The sequence below is a fragment of the Dreissena polymorpha genome, chromosome 3 (assembly GCF_020536995.1).
Source record: "Dreissena polymorpha isolate Duluth1 chromosome 3, UMN_Dpol_1.0, whole genome shotgun sequence".
NCBI classification, from domain to species: Eukaryota; Metazoa; Mollusca; class Bivalvia; order Myida; family Dreissenidae; genus Dreissena; species Dreissena polymorpha.
This window is the reverse complement of record NC_068357.1, coordinates 87,149,763-87,176,459: the sequence shown is the minus strand read 5'-3', so window position 1 is coordinate 87,176,459 and position 26,697 is coordinate 87,149,763. Positions and strand designations below refer to the sequence as shown.

The following is a 26,697-nucleotide window of genomic DNA, read 5'->3' as shown; positions in this document are numbered from 1 at the left end:
ATTTAATCAAAATGTGTGATTTTGGCCTTTGTGTGTGACTTTGACCATGACCCTAGCAACCTGGATCTAATATTTGACACTCAGCTAGATAATGGAGAACAATTGTGGACAGTTATTACAGAATCTCTTGATGCATAGTAAAGGAATGACTAAACAAGAGCACCGCCTTGCGGGTGCAGACCGCTCATCTATTTTCTTTTTAAAGGTGAAGGGACTCTCAATTTCAATCACAAAGGAGGGAGGGGTGGAGTGAAGAGGGGTGTATAGTGTGGGGGTGTGGTCATTTATTACATTATTTTCCAAAAATGCGGAAAAAAAATGCAAAAAAAAAAATCGGGGCGGGGTGGGGGGGGGGGGGGGCGGGGGGGGGGGGAGGGGATTCTAGGGTGCCATGGTTGGACTGTATTTCAAAAATAAAATAATAAAAATAAATATTTGTGTTTTTTAACCGTTAATTGGGGGGGATGGGGTGGGGGGGGGTATAGTGTTAGGTTGTGTTGGTCATTTGTGAGATGAAAAATTGTGGTATGTCAGGTAAGAGTTGTTTTGTCAAAGTATCAATCAAATCTAATCATAAATAAAGAAGTTATGGCAATTTTAGCAAAATTTAATAATTTGACCTTGAGAGTCAAGGTCATTCAAAGGTCAAGGTAAAATTAAACTTGCCAGGTACAGTAACCTCATGATAGCATGAAAGTATTTGAAGTTTGAAAGCAATAGCCTTGATACTTTAGAAGTAAAGTGGATCGAAACACAAAATTTACCCATATATTCAAAGTTACTCAGTCAAAAAAGGGCCATAATTCTGTAAAAATGACAACCAGAGTTATGCAACTTGTCCTTTTACTGTCCCCTTATGATAGTTTGCGAGTGTTCCAAGTATGAAAGCAATATCTATGATACTTTAGGGGTACAGTGGACCAAAACACAAAACTTAGCCAAATTTTTAATTTTCTAAGTTTAAAGGGCCCATCATTCCGTCCAAATGCCAGTCAGAGTTACATCACTTTGCCTGCACAGTCCCCTTATGATAGTTAATAAGTGTTGCAAGTATGAAAGCAATAGCTTTGAATCTGTAGGAATAAAGTGGACCTAAACAGAAAACTTAACCAAATTTTCAATTTTCTAAGTATAAAAAGGGCACACAATTCTGTCAAAATGCCAGTCAGAGTTACATAACTTTGCCTGCACAGTCCCCTTATGATAGTTAGTAAGTGTTGCAAGTATGAAAGCAATAGCTTTGATACTTAAGGAATAAAATGGACCTAAACACAAAACTTAACCAAAATTTTCATTTTTCTAAGTATAAAAAGGGCACATCATTCTGTCAAAATGCATGCCAGAGTTATCTAACTTTGCCTGCCCAGTCCCCTCATGATAGTGAGTAAGTGTACCAAGTTTGGATGCAATAGCATTGATACTTTATGAGAAAATAGGACCTAAACGCAAAAGTTAACCGGATGCCGACACCGACGCCAAGGTGATGACAATAGCTCATTTTTTTTTTCAAAAAATAGATGAGCTAATAACTCACATGATGGATATTGCCATAGTTATACATTGTTCTCCTTTTTATTGCAAATAAAATAACATGCCATGTTCAATAAACGCATATTCCTTCAGTTGAAGCCTTGTAAGAATGAATTCATGTGCCCGTTTGAATAAGTCCAAAAGTAAGTTAATGTCATGGTCATAATTAGGTAAGGATATTTGGGTGTTTTTATAGATAACATCAAAGAAGGTATCAAAGATTTGTTGAAAGTGGTATTGATGTTATTCCAAATGCATCAATGTTGGGATAACCAAAATATGGATATTCTGAATAAGTCTAGAGTCCAAAAGTTGGTTCAAAATGAATTATGGTGATGTGGGTATGATGATAGTTCAAAGACATCAACCATTCAAGCATTTTTACGAAAAACAAAACTATTATTTTATCATTGGCAAGTGACCTACATTCAAACCAATAAATTGTGTTACAGACCTTTGAATTGTATTGGGACAGTGGGTAATATTTTATCATTTGATACAAATTACTAGAATTTGAAGACAAGATGGCATAGACAGACCTTAAGGCACTCAACTGAGACCTCAAAGAACTTAACTTTTTTGAGCAAATAAGGTTCCCAAGGTTCCACAATAGAAAAACTGCCCCAACAACAGGAAGTAATGCTTTTTAACAAACATTTACGAACTTAACCAAAATATCATGTATACACTTTTCTCTATTTCTGAGTAAGGTTCACGATAATTGGGGAAAAAAACAACTTAAGTGTCTGAAAGGATTTACAATAGCCACATAAAAAAACTGCTCATGCTATTAGAACCATGTCTCACTCATAGATAAATCATTTAAGTTAATGTTCAGAGCAGGTTTAATGACAAGAGCACCGCATAGCGGGTGCCAACGCTCTGCTGTGGGTGAAGTTTTGAATACATGAAAGCTTGTCATAAGAAAAGTTTCAAACAAGAGCTGTCACCATATGATGACTTATGCCCCCTATAAACGCTTGATAAAAGTTATGAGCTTTTTTCCAAACCTAAACGCAGATTTCGAAACCTAAACACAGACCCTAAGTTCAAGGTCACAGGGGTCAAAATTTTTGTGTGTATGTTAAGGCCTTGTCCATATAAACATGCATACCAAATATGAAGGTTATATCTCAAGGGACATAGAAGAAATGAGCATTTTTCGAAACCTAAACGCAGATTTCGAAACCTAGATGCGGACCCCAAGTTCAACGTCAAGGTCACAGGGGTCAAAATTTTTGTGCGTATGGAAAGGCCTTGTCCATATACACATGCATGCCAAATATGAAGGTTATATCTCAAGGGACATAGAAGTTATGAGCATTTTTCGAACCCAAAAACACAGATTTCGAAACCTAAACACAGACCCTAAGTTCAAGGTCAAGGTCACAGGGGTCAAAATTTTTGTGCGTATGGAAAGGCCTTGTCCATAGACACATGCATACCAAATCTGAAGGTTACATCTCAAGGGACATAGAAGTAATGAGCATTTTCGAAACCTAAACGCAAAGTGTGACGGAAAGACGGACAGATGGACGGACGGACAGACCGGGGACATTAAAAGGAAGTTTCAAAGTTGTAGGTGGAAGCACTTTGATTTTAGAGCCTATTTTAAAGCTTTATATTAGAGGTCACAGTGACCGTGACCTTTGACCTAGTGACCCAAAAATGGGTGTGGCATTTAGAACTGATCAAGGTGCATCTACATATGAAGTTTCAAAGTTGTAGGTGGAAGCACTTTGATTTTAGAGCCTATGTTAAAGTTTTATATTAGAGGTCACAGTGACCTTGACCTTTTACCTAGTGACCCAAAAATGGGTGTGGCTTGTAGAACTCATTAAGGTGCATCTACATATAAGTTTCAATGTTGTAGGTTGAAGCACTTTGATTTTAGTGCCTATGTTAAAGTTTTATATTAGAGGTCACAGTGACATTGACCTTTGACCTAGTGACCCAAAAATGGGTGTGTCGAGTAGAAATCATCAAGGTGCAGTTACATATGAAGTTACAAAATTGTAGGTGGAAGCACTTTGATTTTAGAGCCAATGTTGAGATTTAAGCACAAAGCAGACGGCGGACGGCAGACGCCAGTCGACGAGCTGGCTATGACATTACCTCGGGTTTTCTCCGAAAACAGCAGAGCTAAACATTATACAAAGGAGACAAGTTTTTATTCAATATGACCACAGGACATAATTTTGGATCCCAATTTACCCAGTTTCAATCCTGACCAGATATCATTGGGACAAATGTCTGACCAAGTTTCATTAAGATTGGGAAATATAGTGGCCTTTAGAGTGTTGACAAGCTTTTTCTTCAATTTGACATAGTGACATAGCTTTTGACCACACATGACCCAGTTTTAAACACAGCCCAGATATTTATACATACCATATTGCTCAAGACAAAAAATGTGGCCTTCTATTCTCAATTTGACCTAGCTTTCTTCCACCATATAACTAAGTTTTGAAATCCTCTAAAAAATAAATGGGATCAAATTTCTGATCCAGTTTCATGCAGATTTTGCATTAGATGTGGCCCCTTAAAACCCACATGACAAGTTTCAAACTCAACTGAGATATAATTGGTACAAATGTTGTGACCAAGTTTAATGAACATTTTGCCATAAATTTATTTGTCCTAGTGATCTTTTTTGACTTAATATTATGATTTTTTTAGTATCAGCTTATAAAGTAAAAAATTCATTGACTATCTGATTACAGAGTGACAAGTATCTGTTTGAACGCCAAAAGTAAGGCGTTTAAAATTGAAATGATGTACATATGGGCCAAAATAGGTAAACTTAACTGCATTTCATCACAGAAGAATGTTGTTTCCATATATATATATATTATTATATATTGTTGTTATGTAACAGGTTCTGATAGGAATTCAAGATATACTACTCACATAAAGAATAATTCATTCATATCATAAACCAACACAATACAAAATGACGAATATGATCTATATTTCAGAAATATTTAAGCTTACAGATAGGCTCCTTTCTCTGTGTAGAATGATACCGAGGTAATGGTTGCCACGACTACAACCATGCACAGCGTCACGGGCACAAACAGCATTATCACATGCTTGGCGCCATACTGAAGAGTCTCCTCCTCCTCCTCCTCGACCGCCTCCTCTGAACGAGGTCGTGGCTGCCGGCGCTGACGGACCTCCGAGTTAGTACCCGTGTTGGTTTGCGATATCACTACCTGCTAAAACAAATGGCCATTAAAAATTAGATTAAAACAGTGCAGTCCGCTGTTGTTGTTTTTTATCAAGAAAGTCTCTTCATAGTGAAAATTAAGTTAAGGCAAAAAGTGTCATCCCAAATAACCTTATTCCAACTGCACTGGCTAACCAGTGACAAAACTTCAGGCATATGAATTAAGCCCAGTTTTCCCACAATAAGGGTCTTTTCATCACCTTAATAAGGTCATTTGGACCCTTGCTTGGGTCAGGTGTGATCATATTCTTGATTACATTAGTGTGTGAAAAGTCTCTGCTGCAAACAATTGCTTTACATATTTTAGTTGGTAATTTAACACACAGGCCATTCAAAACATTTTTAAAATTGCTCTCAAGTTAAGTTTAAATGTCCAAAAGAAAAATTATAAGAAAAGTTACAGGTCCCCGTGTTGAAGTGGATATGGTGTCCACCTAGCGAACGGGAGGTCAACACTTCAATTCCCACTGGGAGCATTTCTTCAATCTCCCCCAAAGATAACAAGTACCTGTTCTAGTCCCAGGAAACTGCCTAGGTACTTACATTGTCTGCTCCCGCAGAATGCTGGACGTGCGTGTCCATGAGGCGCGTGGTTTCTGTGGGCTCGCTGTCACTACTTCCTGTCTGACTCATCAAGCTTCCTGTAGCACCAGAAGATCTTGGAGGCTGAGATTTGTCTGGTCTGTTACAACAAAAATTTAAGTATCAGCACTTAAGAAAGTTAAGAAGACATTCTGCCAACAAAACGAAGTACATAACAGATATAACTTTTTTCCGCAACCATTAGCAATTAGAATGTTTTGCTTTTATTTACATATTGATGTTGGCTTGACTTATAAGTCATTTGGACTTATTTAATAAGATGATGATTCAGCTTTTAGAAGGAGAGTTTGCACCATAATGACCTGCTTGGACAATAAACACCTTCACTTGGATTTTTCTCTTACTCCTAAATCTAAATACAGAAACTTCATCATCATGATCATTGAAGAAAAAAAGTGTTAAGTAGTTAACCATTGTATATTATGGAAAAATAATTCCAGTTTGTAATATAGAATCCAAGAATTTTAATTGGGTAAATTGCTTATTCAGCTAATATATAGTCTTGCTGTTCATCTTAATTATTAGCTAGGTAACCCTTTACCCCTCAGATACGTATTTTGACGCATTTGTAGTCCCTTAGAAAGTTTCATTTAATTAAAAACCTTTCTTACTAGATTCGAGTTTTACAGGCTTCTTTTCCAACCCTTAGATACTGAAAAGCAGCAAACAGCATAAAACCTGAACAGGCTGCCAGTTACTCTCAGGCTGTTCTGGTTTTATGCTGTATGCACATAGCCATTTTCACTTTACCTCTGAGTGGGAATGGGTTAAAATAATATTCAAATGTTTTAATGATACAAGGTTTAATAGATATGTCAAAGTACATCTAGCAGGTAAACATGTTTGAAGTATTTAAGTGCACGATCCAAACAAAAAATACAGGAAAACTTTTTAATGATACAAGGTAAGATATGTCAAAGTACATCTAACGAGTAAACATGTTTGAAGTATTTAAGTGCATGGATACAAAAAATACAGAAAAACAAAGGCGGATACAATTTATTATGCCAAGGAAATTATGATATGACCCTTATGACTCCAAATATGTATCTGAGCCTCACTCTGGGAAAACAGGGTGTAATGCAGCCGCAAGTGTGTAAAGTGTTGTCTCAGACTCTGGGAAAACAGGGTGTAATGCAGCCGCAAGTGTGTAAAGTGTTGTTTCAGGTTAGCCAAGACAGCCTGCACAGGCTCATCAGGGACAACATTTTCAGTTTGTATGGTATTTTTTGTTTAAAGGAAGTCTGTCCTTTGCAAAATTCCAGTTGAGACGGAAAGTGTAATCTCTGGTTAGCCTGTGTAAACTGCACAGGCTTATATGGGATGATACTTAAGGCACATGAATTAAGGCTGGTTTTCCCAGATCACAGATCATTGTACATGTATGTGCAACTGTAAGTGCATGTGAGGAAGGGTATTTCAAATGCATAATTTAATATAGAATATTAACTGAAGAAATGTTTAAGTTTCTTCCTACTTGTTCAACGTGTACACTACTGTTCATGTGCAATTACCAATACAAAACTGCTGATATGCATAGAAGCTTAAATTATAATTATGCCTTAAATAGGTCATTTTGTTGGATGAGATTTTAATTATCATCAAACAGACAAAGCTGAATTTAACAATGGAACAGGAAAATTTGGGTAACATAAATTGTGAAAACCTGGACATTTAGTACAGCAAGTAACTGTCATCTGAAATGAAGAGTTGCAACTGTGTCACATTTTGTAAACACTTAAGTCAGTAAATATTTTAATACTTTTTATTAATAGTTATGCCACACAAAATCGCTAATGTTCTGACAATTAATAATGCATCTGTTAAAATTATAATTGTATATTTCGTAAATAACAAGAGCTGTCACCATAGGATGACTTATGCCCCCTATAAACGCTTGATAGAAGTTATGAGCTTTTTTCGAAACCTAAACACAGATTTCGAAACTTAAACGCGGACCCTAACTTCAAGGTCAAGGTCACAGGGGTAAAATTTTTGTGCGTATGGAAAGGCCTTGTCCATATACACATGCATACCAAATATGAAGGTTATATTTCAAGGGACATAGAAGTTATGAGAATTTTTCGAAACCTAAACGCAGATTTCGAAACCTAAACGCAGACCCTAAGTTCAAGGTCAAGGTCAAAGGGCTAAAAAAATTTGTGTGTATGGAAAGGCCTTGTCCATATATACATGCATACCAAATATGAAGGCTATATCTCAAGGGACATAGAAGTTATGAGCATTTTTCGAAACCTAAACGCAGATTTCGATACCTAAACGCGGACCCTAAGTTCAAGGTCAAGGTCACAGAGGTAAAAATTTGTGTGCGTATGGAAAGGCCTTGTCCATATACACATGCATACCAAATATGAAGGTTATATCTCAAGGGACATAGAAGTTATGAGCATTTTTCGAAACCTAAACGCAGATTTCGAAACCTAAACGCGGACCCTAAGTTCAAGGTCAAGGTCACAGGGCTAAAATTGTTTGTGCATATGGAAAGGCCTTGTCCATATACACATGCATACCAAATATGAAGGTTATATCTCAAGGGACATAGAAGTTATGAGCATTTTTCAAAACCTAAACGCAGATTTCGAAACCTAAACGCGGACCCTAAGTTCAAGGTCAAGGTCACAGGGGTGAAATTTTTTGTGCGTATGGAAAGGCCTTGTCCATATACACATGCATACCAAATATGAAGGTTATATCTCAAGGGACAAAGAAGTAATGAGCATTTTTCTAAACCTAAACGCAAAGTGTGACAGAAAGACAGACAGACGGACAGTCTGATCACTATATGCCACCTTTTCTTCAAAAAGGGGGCATAAAAAATCATTTCTGTATCTAATAACATCAAGCCCATGATATTGTAGTTGAAGTTATGGATGTTCAAACACATATTTTTGGAGCATCTGTAGTTGGCTAATGTACCATTGTTCTATGTCTATTTTATGGCACTTTTCCCTCATATACATGTAGAACAAGGCTCCAATGATGAGGTAACACACATGCGCTTCCAGTATTTTATTTCACTTACATTACTAGGCTTTAAAATAAATACAAACACCCAAAATGAGGAAAAAAACAGGCAAAATTGCATTTTAAAATCTTACTTCATCTAAAATATTCCAAATGTATCCATAGTCCATACATTTTATTGGTCCTCTTAAATTTCTACAAAAATTACAAAGTGAATGTGACAACTGCACTTCTGTAGTGGTAACACAACACTTTAAAATTACTTTCACCCTTGAAAATGTTGCATGAAATCATCATAGAATCTTGCATAATAGCAGTGTGGGCACATCGAGTCAATCTATATAGGCGTATTCAGTTGGAATACCCCCGTTCCAATTGGACATTTATAATATCAAATCTTTTAATAGTTGAGTGAATCAAATTTTATTTGGCCAAATGGATATTGCAATCAAGCACTCTGACCCTTTCCACTGTAAATAAACAATTTTGACGTGGATTTTACAGGAAAAAATCTTTGTAGGTAAATCGTTTATTGCTGCATTGGTTGCATCAATTCAGAATTGTGTTTACTCATTTCCTCAACCGCTTGATTCGCAGTAACCAGGGGCCGGTTTAATGAAAAACTACAACACCCGACTGTAGTCGCGCGACTGTGTGGTCGACCGACGCTCGTCAGCCGCCAACTGACCACTCGTCACGTTCAAGGAGCAAGTGTCCGTGACTGTGGTCGCACGACGGTGTGGTCAGTCATTTTGCACAGGTTTTGGTTGCCGACAAAGTGTCAAGCCACGAGCAGTCAAGCGACAAGCAGTCGTGGTGTGAGGGGTGGACTGCGGTCGCTTGACAGTACGTCGAACAACGGGCGGTTGACTGCCCATCGTCGCTCTCCATTTAACCCGGTTATCGTCGCACCACGATTATTCGTTGGTACAACCATACACACTCCATGGTCGCTCTCATTAAACCGGGCCCTGAGGATATACCGGCATTGAAACAAGAGCACCGCATAACAAGTGCTGGGCTGGGCAGCAGGCTACAGGTGCAGTTTTGAATAAATGAAGGCTTGTCAGAATTTTTTTAATTTTTTTTAGAGGTCACAGTGACCTTGACCTTTGACCTAGTGACCCAAAACTGGGTGTGGCGTGTAGAACTCATCAAGGTGCATCTACATATGAAGTTTCAAAGTTGTAGGTGGAAGCACTTTGATTTTAGAGCCAATGTTGAGGTTTTAGCACGACGCCTACGCCTACGGCAGTTGACACGACAAGCTGGCTATGACAATATCTCGGGTTTTCTCCGAAAAGAGCAGAGCTAAAAAATGTACAAATCATAGTATTCCTTAATGTTTTTATCATATGTAATGATTTTCAATAAAAAAAACTTATAAAAACATGGTCTTACTTTCGTTCTCAACTTTGCTTGACAATTTACACAAATCAGCTGTGGTAATAAGTCACATGACCATGGTCAAATCATGGGACAAGTTAATTTTTAATGGTGTTCACTGAAGGGTTCGAAAGCAGGTACTCTTTGTTTGGGTGGCATTGAAAGTTTTATGGTATGGAGGTGCTGGAAACTTGAAAAAAATATGTTATCAAAAGAGGATTTACATAACAATTGATGTTGCCAGCCATGTAGAAACAAGTTATTTATAAAAAAGAGTTCCTGTTAATATGTTTCACTATTTTCAATCTTAATCATCACTATATTTGACATGTCAAAAATTAAGAGGTTCCAAAGATGATATTCCATGATATTGTAATGATTTTGATGAAGAGGAATTGAATGTTGACAGAATAATGTGCTACTCCGAACAATATGATTTATATTTAAATGTTGATATGACAGTAAAAGTGTATGCCTAATTTTTTTTACTGTTTTCTGAAGATTTTTCTATGGTCTAACATAATAACCGAAAGTCTGACAGAAAACTCGGACCAGGCAGACCCAATCAATGACAATGTCTGACTGAAGGCTGTTGAGTTTCGGGAAGTATGTGACAGTCTATGACATAAATTGCAAGTACATATTTTACCCAATATCCAATAAACCAGTTTCTTGTAAGTCAATAACTTTAATTTACAACGAGAAATCAGAAAACATTGTCGCTTCCTTGTTGTTCAGTGGATAACTCGATCGAATAATATTTTAAACAGGCTAGAACCAACTAATAATTTCGGGTGCCGGTCAACTCGTAGGCCCAGCTTGTGCGAGAGGGAACCGGGCGGGTCCGACGCAACGTCTATGTAAATCTTGACGAGCAGCTTGGCCAGCTATGGGAAGAATACGACCAACGGGAACTGACCATCGAGGATTTCCTCACCAAGATTAGGGAGACGTATGCCTTCTGAATTGTCGCCTTTTGATGATGATGATGTAATGATGATGATGATGATGATGATGATGATGATGATGATGATGATGATGATGATGATGATGATGATGATGATGATGATAATGATGGGATATATAACATATAACCACATGATGATGATTATCACGTTACGTTGATGATAATTATGATGAATATTATTATTATTATGATGATGAATATGCTGTAATTATTAAGTTACAAATAAATTATGCAATTATAATGATGATGATGATTATTATTAGAGTGATTCTTTTGATGCTGAAGATCATTATGCTACTGCAGACTATGGTGTATTTATGCTGATAATTATAATGATGATGATTTAAATGCTGAGGTTTCTTATGCTGATTATTATGATGATGATAATTTTGATGATCATTATTATTATTATGCTGATAATTGTGACTCTGATGATGAATGATGATGATTAATATTTATATGATGATTATTATGATGATCTAATTGCATTATTGATAAAATAAACAACTTGTGTGCAGTAAATTATGTAGTATGTAATTAGGTTAAATTTGTATTGTGTTGTTAAGACGAATGTATTACTTATTGTTATAACTTTTAAATTATCCAAATAAATGTAATATAAATTATTTTATAGTTTGTTTTATTTTCAAAGCCGTCTCATATTCTTGTATCTATTCTTCTCATTTCGACGACGATATACCTGAAGCAAAAGATAAAGATAATCTTTTTTCAAATGCATTAATCCTCAATAAAGATAATATATTACTGTAATAAACAATATTCCATAGTTTTAAAGAGTTTCGACCAACATATTTGCAACGATTAATTCAAATTAAAAATGGGGCCGAAAAAGCCTGGTACCTGGGCCGAAAGAGCCTGAAATTGGGGCCGAAAGAGCCTGAAAAAAACGGGGCCGAAAGAGCTTGGGGCCGAAAGAGCCGACAACTGTACCTAAGTCAACTCGCACGGTAGTCACTCGCACGTTTTTTGGTCAACTCGCACGGCATTTCCGGTCAACTCGCACTGCAATGCACCGGTCCACTTAAAAAAGTTTTCACTTAATGTTCAACCCAAAGATCAATCAATACACATTTATTGATATATCTTTTTTCTTCCCATAGACATGCAACAGTGATTCTTAACGAATATTTCTCCCTCAAAGCCAGAAATATAAGAGCATAGTTTCTAAAATCTATTTATTTTAAAGCGTTAATAATTATTGTTCACATGCAACATACCGGTAGTTTATAATAACGTTTCAATGCACTGACGCGGGGCATCTGGATGAAACAGTCCACGTCAAATACATCTCCTCCGTGCTTACATATTTTTCCTTTGATTCAAATGGAGAAATCAATGTTAATTGTTGTTCCAACATAAACTATGCATCGATGTTTATACCTTGTGTTATTGTGATTGATTTGCGCATTGATTTATAAACAAATAACAAATTTGCATTTAAAATACATATTAAATGTTGCCGTGGTGTTTTCGATGCAGTCAGGCTCAAATAAATAGGTTTAAACTAAGCACGTATTTCGTGTCATGTTGTCGACCACAAAATAATTTTCGAAATGTACGACTGAAGGCAAAAGAGAATTTGCTAATGTGACAATATTATGCCTCCAGAATATGATTGAGACAAAAAACTAATATCATGAACACAACAGATATCTTCACCGATGAATTCTAAATAATAAATAACTGTCGGTTTTACTAATTCTTAGTTAAAGACCAATTTAAAAAGGGGTATGCTTTGCTTTTTGGACACATCTGCGTAAGCCTGCAAAAGATCCATACAAATGATGTTTGGTATCTTCAAGTGGAACATAATGGTGTCTGCACGTGACACGAGCAGCATTGCTGCATCGGTACTAAAGGATTGTTGGAAAATGCGATTAGGATCTTTTTGGTTTCACGAGCGAAAATGTAGGCCCCTATTGTCCCCTATTCCATGACTGATAATACACGAAAGTGGCAATTTAATGAGCATTAAGGATTTTTTTAAAGTTAATTTCGGATCAGATTGAAGGAAGCCCCCCCCCCCCCCCCCACTTACACAAACCCACACACGCTCTCTCAATACACACAAATGGTGTATTAAGACATTTGTCTTGATAATTGATTTACTGATGCACTACATACATATTTTCACATTCTGCTTTATATATTGATATTTGTAAGATTTCATAAAAATGAAGTATATACACTCTGAGGCGAGTTTAAAAGAGGTTTTGGGAATGTTGCAACTGAACCGTGTAAAATTGTTAGGGTTTCTTGGCTAGTGTCAGGTATACGGCAATTCTACAGGTCAATCTCGCATTTTTAAATTATTTTCGGGAGTGTGAGATAACTGTAACTGATGTAAATCTAAAGTTTTCAATAACACGACCAACACATAATTATGTAATAATTATGCAACGGCACAAAAGCTTATATTTATAAGGAGTGCTGTATCAGAAGAAGAAAACATAAGCATGTCTAAAACTAATTAAGCGATTGATCAAAGTCCAATTGCTATGGACTATTGAAAAATAAATCCCAATTTACAGGCAGAAATTTTGCAGCAAAAATGGTCCTCATGGTACACTGTAACCTTTAAACAATTTACTGGAAAAATATTGTTTGTACAAATTGCAAACACGTCCAACTCGACAATACATTTTTAGCAATGATTTTATTCTTGTAGCATCTAATGCGCAACAATGCCAACTATTGTATCACAGGTGAACGATACTTATGCACGAAAACAGGACTTATGTTAATATTAGGAAAATAAGCTAAGATTTATTATGTTTACAATCATTTATACAGTTTCGGACAATAATTTTCGGATATCTTCATTATCCTCATAACTTGTTCAAGTGTGTTTTTTTTTTTGCAAAGTTACAGTTCTGTTAATAAACATTTAATACATTTAATTTATTTAACAAATTTGTATTAATACATTTTTATTGTTCCATGCAAGGGAAGATTTATATTTTTAGCTTGAAACCACAGAGAAGGATATTTCTTCACTTGAATCAAGATTAGACACCATTGAAAGGCGCCTTAGGATTTCAAACCTTTCAGATGACCAGATGTAAGTTTTCAAAATCTAAAAACAGTTATGTAGTAAGACTGCAGAACTTTCAGGTCAGAATATATTTGTTTGATAGTCACAAGTGTTACGATGTTATGTTGTTTATGTTTCAAAATGTCAGTCCTTGGAAAAGTAAGTTCAAAATTTCTTTATCCATTTTTGGCATGTAGGTACTGAAATGACCTGAATCAACAAATGTATTCTTATCTGTAATTTTTTGTGTGGAAAAGGTAATATTAATATTGTTTCCATTAAGAATAAAAGAGCATAAGCACTGCGTTTATGAATATTGCTAACAACTACCACCTATTGAACCTCTGGGTTGCTGGGAGTTGATAAGAGCTTTTTTAATGTAAACTTGCCACCTGGAATCCAGGGGGCACTTTAATTGGTAATATTGGTAATTAATTGTCATAAATATGTAATTAACTGTTATTAATTGCTAATATTAATGACATAAACTATTTTCTTGAATAAATGAACACAAACAAATAAATATCATGAATGTGCTAATTGAAACAACTTATAAGTTACATGATATGGTGTGCTAATTAAATTGATATTTATCCAAAGTTTCAAACCAGTCAATCGTTCAACAGTTCATGAAAGTTTGTAAGTTTTTTGCAATGGACAATGCTGAGTATTATGAATGGGAAAATACCCTATCGACTATCTCCGGTATACTTCCTGAGATAGATGTCTTGTCTAATCAACCAATCATTATACATGGACTTTCTACAGAACCTCCGTGACATAGATCGAATCGTCATTTCAAAACTTTTAGTTTTTTATTAAGTTTTTGTTTTGAGTATTTCTCAACGTAATGTCACACAAATTGATGTCGATGGTAACAGGTATTGTGTTTGTTACGATGAATTATTAGGTTGATTGAACTCAATTTTATAGACATACAAAAGACCCAATATATTTATATGAAAAAAAGCCTTTAGGAAAAACTTTGAAGTGTATATATGTACTCATTAAAGCTAAACTCAAGAAGAACTTCGTCAGTGCATACATTAGTTGTTATTTGTAGCTCTCCTGAGAACAATGTGCCCATGGTGAGCTTTTGCAACGACTTCGTCATAAGAAATTTTTCCCAATGATATCTTGGTTGAGTTCGAAACTGGGTCACGTGAGGTAAAAAACTAGGTCACTAGGTCAAATTCAAGAAATAGCTTGTTAACACTCATGAAGTCACATTTATTGTCCAATCTTCATGAAACTTGGTTATAACACTTGTCTTAATGATGTCTCAGCTAAGTTCGAAAATTGTTTTGGTTTGTTGGTAAACATGGCCACCGGGGGGGGGGGGGGGTAGTTTTCCTTATATGATTTTTGTAAAACCTTTTTAACACTCTAGATAGCTTGGCTGAGTTTGAAAATGGTTCCGGTCCGTTAAAAACATGGCCACCAGGGGGGCGGGGCATTTTTCATTTTATGGATATAGCAAAATCTTGTTAATACTTCAGGAGTCACATTTATATTCCAATCTTCATGAAACTTGGTCAGAATATTTGTTCTAATTATAACTCATCTGAGTTCTAAAATGGTTACAGTTCGTTGAAAAACATGGCCACCAGGGGGCGGGGCAGTTTTCCTTAAATGGCTGTATTTAAACCATATTAATACTCTAGTTGTAATGTGGATGTTTGTGCACTATGATGATGATGATTATGATAGTGATAATGATAATGGTAATGGTAATGGATTCAGAAATATTTACAACAACCCAAATATCTAAGAACAATTGTTGCATTACTCCAATTATTATTGCCATTACTTCAGATTGTTATCTTTACCGGTATTTTGCAGAAATTTAACATAGTTGTAAAACCATTCAAACAACAAAACTGTTGCATATGAATCTTATTTGACCTTTTATTCTTTTTTTTCGAACCTCTATAAAATTTATTTATGCCTGTGCTTGCGTTGTAAATTGGCATCCTGGCCTCTCACTTCAAAGACCTTGAATTGTTGTCAGATGAACACCATTGATAAGATAGCTTCTTATACTGTTTGCTGTCATTCCGTAGTTTGTGTTAGAATATCAAAGATTGATGATTTAACAGGTTTTATTGTTGTTTCAAATGGAATAATTATTGTAAGGTGAGTCTGAAAATTGTTCTGGTACTGGTAGTTAAAAAAAACTTTGACCAAACTTTTAGCAATTGGGTAATAAAAAACTGTTTGGTTAAATAGCTTAGTTGTTTTGGAAGTTGTTTTTGCAAAAATAATGTATCAATGCTAAACATGTTGTGTGCATTTAAATTCCAAATAAATTGACAGTTGTTTGGATATGATCCATTTTCAAATATATTGTATGTGAATACTTCTGTATTTTAACTATGAGAAATATAAATTGTCAGATGTTTTGGTACCTTAAAGGAAGATCAATTGTGAAATTCTGGTAGATATTTTCATACTCATTTACCAATTCAACATATTGTATTTAATTATGCAAAAACTTTTTCATGAACACTCAATCTATTAAAAAAAATACAGTTATTTTCTGTATCTAAACCTGTTCTTGAAAAATAAAAACAAGATGTAATGAGTCATCCTGTATTAAATCCTAAGATGCTGAGATGCTTATCTCATGAACTTTAAGCATGACTACAATTTGTGAAAAAAAGGACTTCCTGTTTTCTGTTGCTGATTATGCTTATTAAATTACTGTCCTCATATCACTTTTATCAAAAATAAACCTTTGCCAAATGGGAAACAAATGTCTATTTGAAAAACCCTAAATAAACACAAAACTCCTACTTATAATGCAAATATTTATTTATCTGCTCAAACAACAAACCCTTTATTTTCACAAAACAACGTTAACAACCCTTGCTTAATGTTACGCCTACTCAGGTGAGCAACCCAGAGCCACCATGGCCCTCTTGTTTGGGACAGTTCTTACACTGACTTATTGCAGTAAAATGATTTTCAATTCTTATAAATACAACATAATGTGTATACAAGCTGCAATTGTTTAAACAAAAAGAGCCATAACTGTTTTTTATTTGTTGGCATTAATGCGATAATGGCAATAGGGGTATAATTAACATAACACACGGGTAATCACGCATTTTACATGCAGCTTTATCTTCCCATCAGACAATGACGCCATTTCAGCCGTGACAAATGATAAAAACTTTTAATTAATTGTGCTTTAAATACCAAAATGTGTTGTTATGTGCTATAATACTTATATACCTAAGTAAAGATCTCATAGGTTCTCCTCTCCAAAGTTTTTATTCTACAATAAATACACCCATGTTATTAATGCTTTTCATATGGATAACATGACTTTGTCAATCTTCCCATTTTTTCCTTGCACTTTGCTGGCAAATCAAACAATAACACAATGACCATGACTGTGCAGGTTGATTTTAAATCAGACTGATATGGTATAAATCTTTTAACAATAAAGATACTCGTTATTATGTTTAATTTATATATTTTTAGCTCGACTATTATATATGAAATGTATATAGTGGAGCTATCCTACTCACCCAGGCGTCAGCGTTGCCGTTCCCGTTAGCGTGCAAATGTTAAAGTTTGCGTACCACCCCAAATATGTCCCTTGACATATTGCTTAAATATTTTGCCTACTTCTTTACCAACATGACCCCAACCTGTAAACAAGAGCAGACAACCGTATCAAGCATTTTGTAAGAATTATGGCCCTTTTTTAGCTTGACTATTATATATGAAATATATATAGTGGATCTATCCTACTCACCCCGGCGTCGGCGTTGCGTGCTGTGCCGTTAGCGTGCAAATGTTAAAGTTTTCGTACTACCCCAATTATTTTCATTGTCCCTTGACATATTGCTTTCATATTGTGCATACTTGTTTACCAACATGACCCCAACCTATAAACAAGAGCAGACAACTCTATCAAGCATTTTGTCATAATTATGGCCCCTTTTCCACTTAAAATATGCAGCAAATGTTAAAGTTTGCATACTACCCCAACTATTTCAATGTCCCTTGATATATTGCTTTCATATTTTGCCTACTTGTTGACCAACATCACCCCAACCTATAAACAAGAGCAGACAACTCTATCAAGCATTTTGTCTTAATTATTGACCCTTTTATACTTAGAATATGCATATTATTGATAAATCTATCTTAAACTTTGTGTTCTACCCCAAATATTTCCTATATCCTTTGACATATTGCTTTTATGTGTTGTATACTTGTTTACCAACATGACCCCAACCTATAAACAAGAGCAGACCACTGTATCAAGCATGTTGACATAATTATGGCCCCTTTTACACTTAGATAATTGAACATTTCGCTTAAATTGCCATAACTTCTTTATTTATGATCACATTTTATTATTACTTTGACAAAACAACACTTACCTGAATACCACAATGGATTCCACCCAAAAAATACCCCACGCCCCTACCCAGAATCCCTTCCCCCCCCCCCCCCACCCCAACCCCCCCCCCCCCCATTGTTTTTTTTTTTAAACATTTAATCATCTAATAAATTACCCCACCCCACATTATACCCCCCTCTCACCCCCCTCCCCCCTACCCCCCCCCCCCCCCCAATTTTTTTTTTTTAAAGATCTTCTTATAAATGTCTTATAAATGACCACACCCCACATTATACCCCCCTCTCAACCCCCCTACCATACCCAAAACGAATATTTTTTTATTTAAAACATGGTTACAAAAAAATTAAAATATTTATTTACTTTATTTTTGAAGGACTGTCCAAACTTCCCACCCAAGCTATTGCTATCAAACTTGAAATAAAATCTTATTAGTTTGTTTTATTTCTTTACAAATGTTCAATTGATTGTGGAAAATATACCTGAACTATTACCTTGACCTTATTGAATAATTTGAACAATTTCCCCATGATGGCTCACGTTATACTGTCAAGCACTCGAATAGTCGAGCACGCTGTCCTCTGACAGCTCTTGTTTATAATACAGCTCATTTTCAAGTTCGGAGTGAAGTGTTGTGAGATGTTTATTAGGTTATATGGTGCCTGTATTTTCATATTGTTATAAGTTATATTTATAAATAGTTTATACACTGAACTCTGCGCTATCAACATATACAGAATATAATTTTATCACATGTTATAGTTTTTAATCTAATGCAATCACTTATTATACAATTACAATAATAATTATACATTTACTGGCACATGTAGTATTGTTTTGTTTTTCAGTAAATCATTGGAGAAAGAAGAAAAAGACTTGCAAAAGAAGTTGAAGGACAAACGTAAGTGTTACCAGCTTCATGTTTGGGCTCACTGATTAGAGTGGATCCTATAAAGAGTTTGTTTGGGTTCCATTTTTTGTTCACTTCTTTTTAGTGTGTTGACTGTATTGGCCTACTGATTTGGCATTAGAGAAGAGTACTATAGGCTTCATTCAATTTAAGAGTGTTAACAGAGGCTTGCTTAAATGATTTAGTCCATAAGAGTCTCTTTATATTGGCTTTGTCTGTGGTTGAGTCCATTAGAGAAGGTATATATTGGTTTTTCTTCAATATTATTGTTTTAAAAGTAAAATAGAAAAAAAAAACATTTAAAAAGTCTTTCTGACTTGGTTTAGAGCACGTTCATTCCCCAAATTGAACAATTTGTATCTCATTGAAGAAAATGCTAAAAATTAACTTAATTATCCCATGAGCTTTTGCTATTGAATGGCATAAAATGTTTTTTGCTGTTCCAATTTTCTAAGTTTACTATTTTTATTAGATCTTCACCTGAACCTTGAATTATGCATACAATCTTGTCCAAGATTGAGAGTTGACAAACTCTCCGTGATTACCAGTGTGTTATGTTAATTGTACCCCTATTGCCATTGGTAATGGGGGCTATATAGGAGTCACTTTGTTGGTCGGTCTGTCTGTATCAAAAATTTCATCCGATCTTCATCAAGCTTGGTCAGAAGTTGTATCCAGATGATGCTTAGGTCAAGTTTTAATATGGATCATTCCAGTTCAAAAACTAGGTCATTGGGTCACTAAGTGTGTTTTAAATCAAAAATTTGTCTGGACCATAACTATGTTATTTATCGTTAGATTTGAAAATGACTTGGTACATTTGTTTACCATCATGGGACCGTGTGTCATGCGCAAGAAGTACGTCGATATCTCCAAGGTCACACTTGAAGTTCAAAGGTCAAAATGCCTATAAATGAGCTTGTCCAGGCCATTACTTTGTCATTTATTGTGAGACTTTAAAATCATTTGGCACATTTGTTCACCATCATTGGACGGTGGGTCATGCGAAAAATATTACGTCAATATCTTCAAGGTCAAGGTCACACTTTGAGTTCAAAGGTAAAAAATGGCCATAAATGAGCTTGTCCAGGCCATAACTATGTCGTTTATTGTGAGATTTTAAAATCATTTGGCACATTAGTTCACCATTATTGGATGGTGTGTCATGCGAAAGAATTACGTCGATATCCCCAAGGTCAAGGTCACACTTTTAGTTTAAAGGTTAAAAATGACCATAAATGAGCTTGTTCGAGCCATAATTATGTCGTTCATTGTGAGATTTTAAAATCATTGGGCATATTTGTTCACCATCATTGGACGGTGTGTCATGCTAAAGAATTACGTCGATATCTGCAACGTCAAGGTCACACTTCGAGTTCAAAGGTAAAAAATGGTCATAAATGATCTTGTCCGGGCCGAAACTATGTTGTTTATTGTGAGATTTTAAAATCACTTGGCACATTAGTTTACCATCATTGGATGGTGTGTCATGCGAAAGAATTACGTCGATGTCTCCAAGGTCAAGGTCACACTTTTAGTTCAAAGGTTAAAAATGACCATAAATGAGCTTGTCCGAGCCATAACTATGTCGTTCATTGTGAGAATTTAAAATGATTTGTTCACAATTATTGGATGGTGTGTCATGCGAAAGAATAACGTCAATATCTCCAAGGTTAAGATCACACTTGGAGTTCAAAAGTCAAATATGACCATAACTATGTCATTCATTGTAAGATTTTAAAATTACTCTGTACATTAATTTTGTTCACAATCATTAGACGGAGTGTCATGCCAAAGAATTCATTAGTTCAAAGGTAAAAATGACCATAAATGATAATGGCAAAATAAACTTAAATTAGCTTCTCATGTTTTGTGAAGACAGCATGCAAAATATTCTGTGTCAATGCAGAAAGTGTCTGTGTAGGGTTGGAGGGGGGTATATGTCACGTCTGTGACAAAGCTCTAGTTGTTCCTGGTTTTGCTGTAGGCCTTAAGTTCAACCGTTATTAGTGGATCCTCGCCAATAGTGAAAATATGTTTGGGGGCTTAATATCTCAGCCATATATTAACTAAAATATTGAATTCAAAACATGCTTAAATGATTCAAATTATAAGTTTGTTTTGTTTTTCTTTAAGGCCAGTCATTGAGTGGGCTACGGGTAGAGAATGGCAAGAACATGGTGATATCGGTGGTGCTATTGGGACTTATTGTACTCGTATATTATGTATTTGTTACACCATAGCCATCACTTTCATTGCATTATATCATTTTGTTCCAATAAATTTTACATCAACCAAAAAGTTCCCTCGTTTTTGCTATGTTGTTTCAAAAATGGATTTTCTTGTCAAGTACTTTTTGGACAGAGTTGGAATAGTGTTTTTATATAGCATGTAATGTCTGCTTTCAATTTTATTGTTTCCAGAGACGTAGATAACAGTTATCCACGTCTCTGTTGTTTCTTTAATTTGCTTATGAAAATGTGTGTGTATCACACTATGTGTGTGCGTCCTCTAATTATAAATGACTGAATATAATTCGCAAACATTGTTGATTACTAAAATTTATTATTAAATTACCGTATTTCGACGTGTCTATAACTGTAAATCATTTTACGAATTGTAAATGACTAAGGAGTTCGGACTGTACAACTTACGATTACTGACGCTGCTACATTTGAACTAAAGCGCATTTAATTTGTATTGTTGTTGGGTGCTTTCATGAATTTACACCACTATGTCTCCTTTTGTGTAAGAAAAGCTCGACATCCCAATAAAAATCTGGCACACAATTAATGGGACCGGTTGAAAGTTCGTTATTGCACTGTTATTTAACAGCTAGCTTATCTTTGGCCACGGATGTTCCTATTTTCTAAAATAATTTTTAGCTCGGCTGTTTTCGGAGAAAACCCGAGGTATTGTCATAGCCAGCTCGTCGTGTCGTGTCGTCCGCCGTCCGCGTTGTGCTAAAACCTTAACATTTGGTTAACCTTTTGAACATTGGCTCTAAAATCAAAGTGCTTCAACCTACAACTTCATATGTAGATGCACCTTGATGAGTTTTTCACGCCACACCCATTTTTGGATCACTAGGTCAGAGGTTAAGGTCACTGTGACCTCTAAAAAAATCTGACAAGCGTTGATTTATTCTAAACTGCACCCGCAGCCGAGCGTTGGCACCCGTTATGCGGTGCTCTTGTTAGTACCATATTGTTAGGAGCAGGGACTTATTTGTTAAATGTGTAAACATATTCAGTGAACGATGCCCTCCCCCCCCCCAAAAAAAAAACAAACAAAAAAACATCAACACACACACAAACACACAAAACAAACAAACAACGAGTAAGCCTCACCAAAGACCGTTCAAGACGCATTCAATCACATTTCAAAAATTGTTAATTGTGTAAGACCCTTTTTAATAGGAATATACAGTATAGTGTCTTAACATTTACTCTTTTGAAGAATAAAATCAAATTTGGCACATATATGCGTGTGTAGAGTATTGCCCTGCAAAGCAGTCCGGTAAACGCGGTGGTTGTAACGTCTAGAAGGCGACTTGAGTTCGACCCCACCGGACGTTGGGGGGGGGGGGACTTCGTGCGCATACTTCTGCCCCACCCGAACAACATGACCACACTGATAACACAATGCATGTAGTGCGTATATATAATATTAAAACTCCTTCAAAATTCGGTTGTCTAGTAAAGTAATGCGCGGATATTACGTAAGTAAATTTTCGTCTACTATGACATGTATATGGCACACACAGGTAAAACACCGAAATATCTGTATTTGAGACTCATCCTGAGAAAACTGGACCGAATGCATGTGCGTGAAGTGTAATCACAGATTAGCCGTAGCAGTGCACACAGGCTTATCAGGGAGTACACTGTCCGCTTGTATGGATGTTTTTCGTTTATGTATTGGAGAAGTATAAACAAGTATTTGCCTTGTTAACACTCTAGAGGCCAGATTTATTGTTCGATGTTCATGAAATTTTGTAAGAAAATGTGTGCCAATAATATCTCGGACGAGTTTGAAAATTGTTCTGATTGCTTGAAAAATATGGCCGCCAGGGGGCGGGGCATTTTTTTTCTAATATGGCTATAGTAAAACCTTGTTAACATTCTAAATGCAACATTTATTGTCCGATCATCATGAAACTTTGTCAGAAGATGTGTACCAATGATATCTTGGACGGTTTCGAACACTGTTTTGGTTTCTTGAAATTGCTGCCAGGGGTGGGGCATTTTTTCTTATATGGCTGTAGTAAAACCTTGTTTACACTCTTGAGGCCACATTTATTGTCCGATCTTCATGAAACTTGGTCAGATGATTTGTCCCAATGCTGTCTTGGACAAGTTCGAAAATGGTTCCGGTTGGTTGAAAAAACGTGGCCGCCAAGGGGCGGGGCATTTTTAGGGCCCCGAAGGAGGGCATATAATGATCGGACTGTCCGTCTGTCCGTCACTCTTTGCGTTTAGGTTTCGAAAAATGCTCATAACTTCTATGTCGCTTCAGATAGCAATTTCATATTTGGCATGCATGTGTATATGGACTAGGCCTCAACATACGCACACACATTTTGACTCCTATGACCTTGACCTTGAACTTAGGGTCGGCGTTTAGGTTTCACAATCTGCGTTTAGGTTTCGAAAAAAGCTCATAACTTCTATCAAGCGTTTATAGGGGGTATAAGTCATCCTATGGTGACAGCTCTTGTTCTTTATATGGCTATTGTAAAAACCTGTTTTCACTCTAAAAGTAACATTTATAGTCCAATCTTCAGGAACATTGGTCAAAAGATGTTTTCCCAATGCTATATTGGACGAGCGCTTGAAAAAAGTTCCAGTTGCTTAAAAACATGGCCGCCAGGGAGCGGGGCATTTTTTTTATAATTATGGCTTTAGTAAAATCTCTAAGTCACCTTTATTGTCAGCTCTTCATGGAACTTGGTCAGAAAATGGGACTCAATTATATTTTGGACGAGTTCGAAATGGTTCCGGTTGATTGAAAAACATGGCCGCCAGGGGCGGGGCATTTTTCCATTGATGGTTATGGTAAAACCTTGTTAACACTCTAAAAGTCACATGTATTGTCCAATCTTCATGAAACTTGGTCAGAACATTTGTTTTAATGATATCTTGGATGTGTTCAAAATGGCTCCGGTCTGTTGAACAAAAGTGGCGACCAGGGTGGCGGGTAATTTATCCTTTATAGCTATAGTAAAACCTTATTAGGAATCTAAAAATAATATATAGTTCACTCTTCATGAAACATGGGTCAGGAAATGTGTTCTAATGAAACAGGTCAGTTCCTTTGTATCTCAGGTGAGCAACTTTGGGCCTTTCAGGTCCTATTGTTTATGTTATTAGATTAAAACAAATGTTAAAGTAGTGTTGTGTTGTTTTTTTACTTAATAGTCTCATATCCATGAAATGTATAATACTGCGTGAACGTATAATTAAACCACATAATAGTGTTCGTAGATAAAAAATTTACTACGTGAGATCACATCATGCGTCCTCACATGACTTATTATGAATTTATTTATTCGTCATCGAAACATATGATTTTGTTGGTATTTTATTGAGACGCTGTTTTCTTTCGACACATGCAAATAACAGTTACATCTACGTCATGCGTAATTTGGTCTTATGGCATAGTAGTATATTTTATTAAAGTGATGCATAGTACATAAATAATCATTGGTATTTACAGCAATAATGCGATCAATATTATAACAAGATAAGTATTGATGCAAAGCATCAAAGGGCGTCGGGAATTTCTGTGTAAAAGGCACTCAATGAAGTTACATGGAACGATTTTTTTTCTACTGTAAATATTAATATATTGGCCGATTATTTTAAACAAAATAGAATAAGATACTGGTATAACCATTATCTATAATTTTGTGTTATAACCCCCAAATAACCATTATTTATGATGTTGTGTTATAACCCCAAATTAACCATTATCTATGATTTTTTGTTGTAACCCCCAAATATTTCATAGTTCATTTTATTTACATTGGTTTCCTTTTTTTACTGGCATCCGTGTGCAGTTTTCATTAATGGAACAGAACTGTGTAGGTTTTAAAAAAATCTGCTTCATCTTGTAAGCGTAATTGCATATTTTTCTCAACTTCAAGGGGAGATGATTCTGAACTTATTCTTACGTTGCTCATTTACGATAGGGGTTGAGTACTCATTGATATGAAAACACTGTAAAGGTTTAAAAAAAAATTGAATGAAAACTGTAAATTGCATAAAGAAGCTGCATTTCACAATACTTTGAAATTCAGTAAAAGATCATAATGTGAAATCTTTTATACAAGTGGAAATTGTTTATTTTGTCAAATTTAATAGAAAAAAATTCTGGACTTATTGTCCCGATGTTTTTCATTTTCAATGAGGTAAAAATGCTCATTGATATGAAGACACTGTACGTTATGAAAGAATCTGATGAAAAATGTTGACATAATCACCTAACCAAGCAGTTTTTCACTTTTATTTTTAAATTCAAAGAGACATAATTCTGGATTTATGGTCAGCTATTGCTAATATAGAGAGTTTGGTTGGGTCCTCATTGATGAAAAAAACCTGTGCAAGTTTGGGAACAATCGGATGAAAATGTTGGACTTCGAACAACGATTTCAAAATTTCTCAAATTCTAAGGAAGATAACTATGGACGTAATGGTCGGATAATGCTAAAGGGCCCATACCACCTGGATAGTAATACGTGTCGCGCTTCGCGCTCTATATGTGGTTCTTAAAAAAAAACTCCGAGGAGTGCTTGACTCTAGGGAAATGGGTTGCTGGGACACAGCTCCTCCTTGATAAGCGGCTGCTTCCTTTATCGCAACTCATTGTTACAATCAAAAATACGTGTCGCGCTTCGCGCTCTATATGTGGTAGGGATAGTACTTAGGGCCTATGATAGACAGCCATAAAAATACATTGATAATAGATGTTGTTTGCATTTATTTGTTAATATAAAAACACGTGTATTTTTTATAAGATATTTAAGTGATGTAAGAAATTTTAATTAACGTTGTCACCACGCGGCATCCATTAATTTTAATAAAAATGTCCAATTGTAGTAAAATGGATTTTAAAACGTCTACATAAAATAAAGCTTTATTATATTTATTAACCTGACTGAAAAAAATTGTCAGCCGCCGATCTGTTCCGTTCGTGTCGGAACCCGGTATTGAACCGGGGGCCTTTAGATGATTGTTGCGGAAACAGCTTAAGTCCAACGCTCTCCCAACTGAGCTATTCCGGCTGACATCATTTATTTACTGCTATTTGGTGAAGTTGTGTATAGCGATCGTTATTATATGTCTATTAATAAACTAATACATTGTACGTTTTCGTACCACTACGCCTTCCAATAAACTTGCTTGCGCGATAGGTCGTCAAATATCGTACTTCATTGATTCTACACTAAATAAGCAAATTAGAAAAACTACAAAATAAATATATTTTGATTATGTTTTGTTCTTATACAAAACCAGAAAGTTTCGCGTATTTGCCCAGTCCCTGTGATCTTTCCCCTGTGATCAGTTGTGGATAAATTATTAATTGAAACAATTAGCTTTGCATTATTGGCAATAAATGTTGTAATAAATGTAATAGGCACAAATGCAGTACT

At 35.6% G+C, this 26,697-nt stretch overlaps 2 protein-coding genes and 1 non-coding gene across 6 annotated transcripts in view; 1 reads left to right on the top strand and 2 right to left on the bottom strand.

Moving 5' to 3' along the window:
- The window catches only part of LOC127875124 (presenilin-1-like), a 29,114-nt gene extending 18,581 nt beyond the window's left edge, over window positions 1-10,533 (bottom strand). Inside the window, exons 1-4 of one of the 4 annotated variants that reach the window (XM_052419954.1) lie at window positions 10,383-10,514; window positions 7,029-7,059; window positions 5,303-5,441; window positions 4,525-4,748 (exon numbers count right to left, since the gene is read on the bottom strand). In XM_052419954.1, the coding sequence (XP_052275914.1) occupies window positions 4,525-4,748; window positions 5,303-5,441; window positions 7,029-7,036 (371 nt within the window). In that variant the 5' untranslated portion in view covers window positions 7,037-7,059; window positions 10,383-10,514. Of the gene's footprint in view, window positions 1-4,524; window positions 4,749-5,302; window positions 5,442-7,028; window positions 7,060-10,382 lie in introns of all 4 variants that reach the window. The other 3 variants (XM_052419955.1, XM_052419957.1, XM_052419956.1) reach the window with 3 other exon arrangements.
- A 2,763-nt stretch (window positions 10,534-13,296) lies between these two features.
- LOC127875135 (coiled-coil domain-containing protein 167-like) lies at window positions 13,297-21,347 on the top strand. Its single transcript, XM_052419974.1, has 4 exons — window positions 13,297-13,426; window positions 13,688-13,782; window positions 18,982-19,034; window positions 21,180-21,347. Exons 1-4 carry the CDS (start codon window positions 13,406-13,408, stop codon window positions 21,284-21,286), a joined length of 276 nt encoding a protein of 91 aa, XP_052275934.1. The 5' UTR covers window positions 13,297-13,405; the 3' UTR covers window positions 21,287-21,347.
- A 4,891-nt stretch (window positions 21,348-26,238) lies between these two features.
- Trnal-uaa (transfer RNA leucine (anticodon UAA)) lies at window positions 26,239-26,328 on the bottom strand. The gene is given in 2 exon segments: window positions 26,239-26,274; window positions 26,292-26,328. It is a non-coding gene; the product is annotated as a tRNA-Leu (tRNA).
- Window positions 26,329-26,697: the final 369 nt, after the last annotated feature.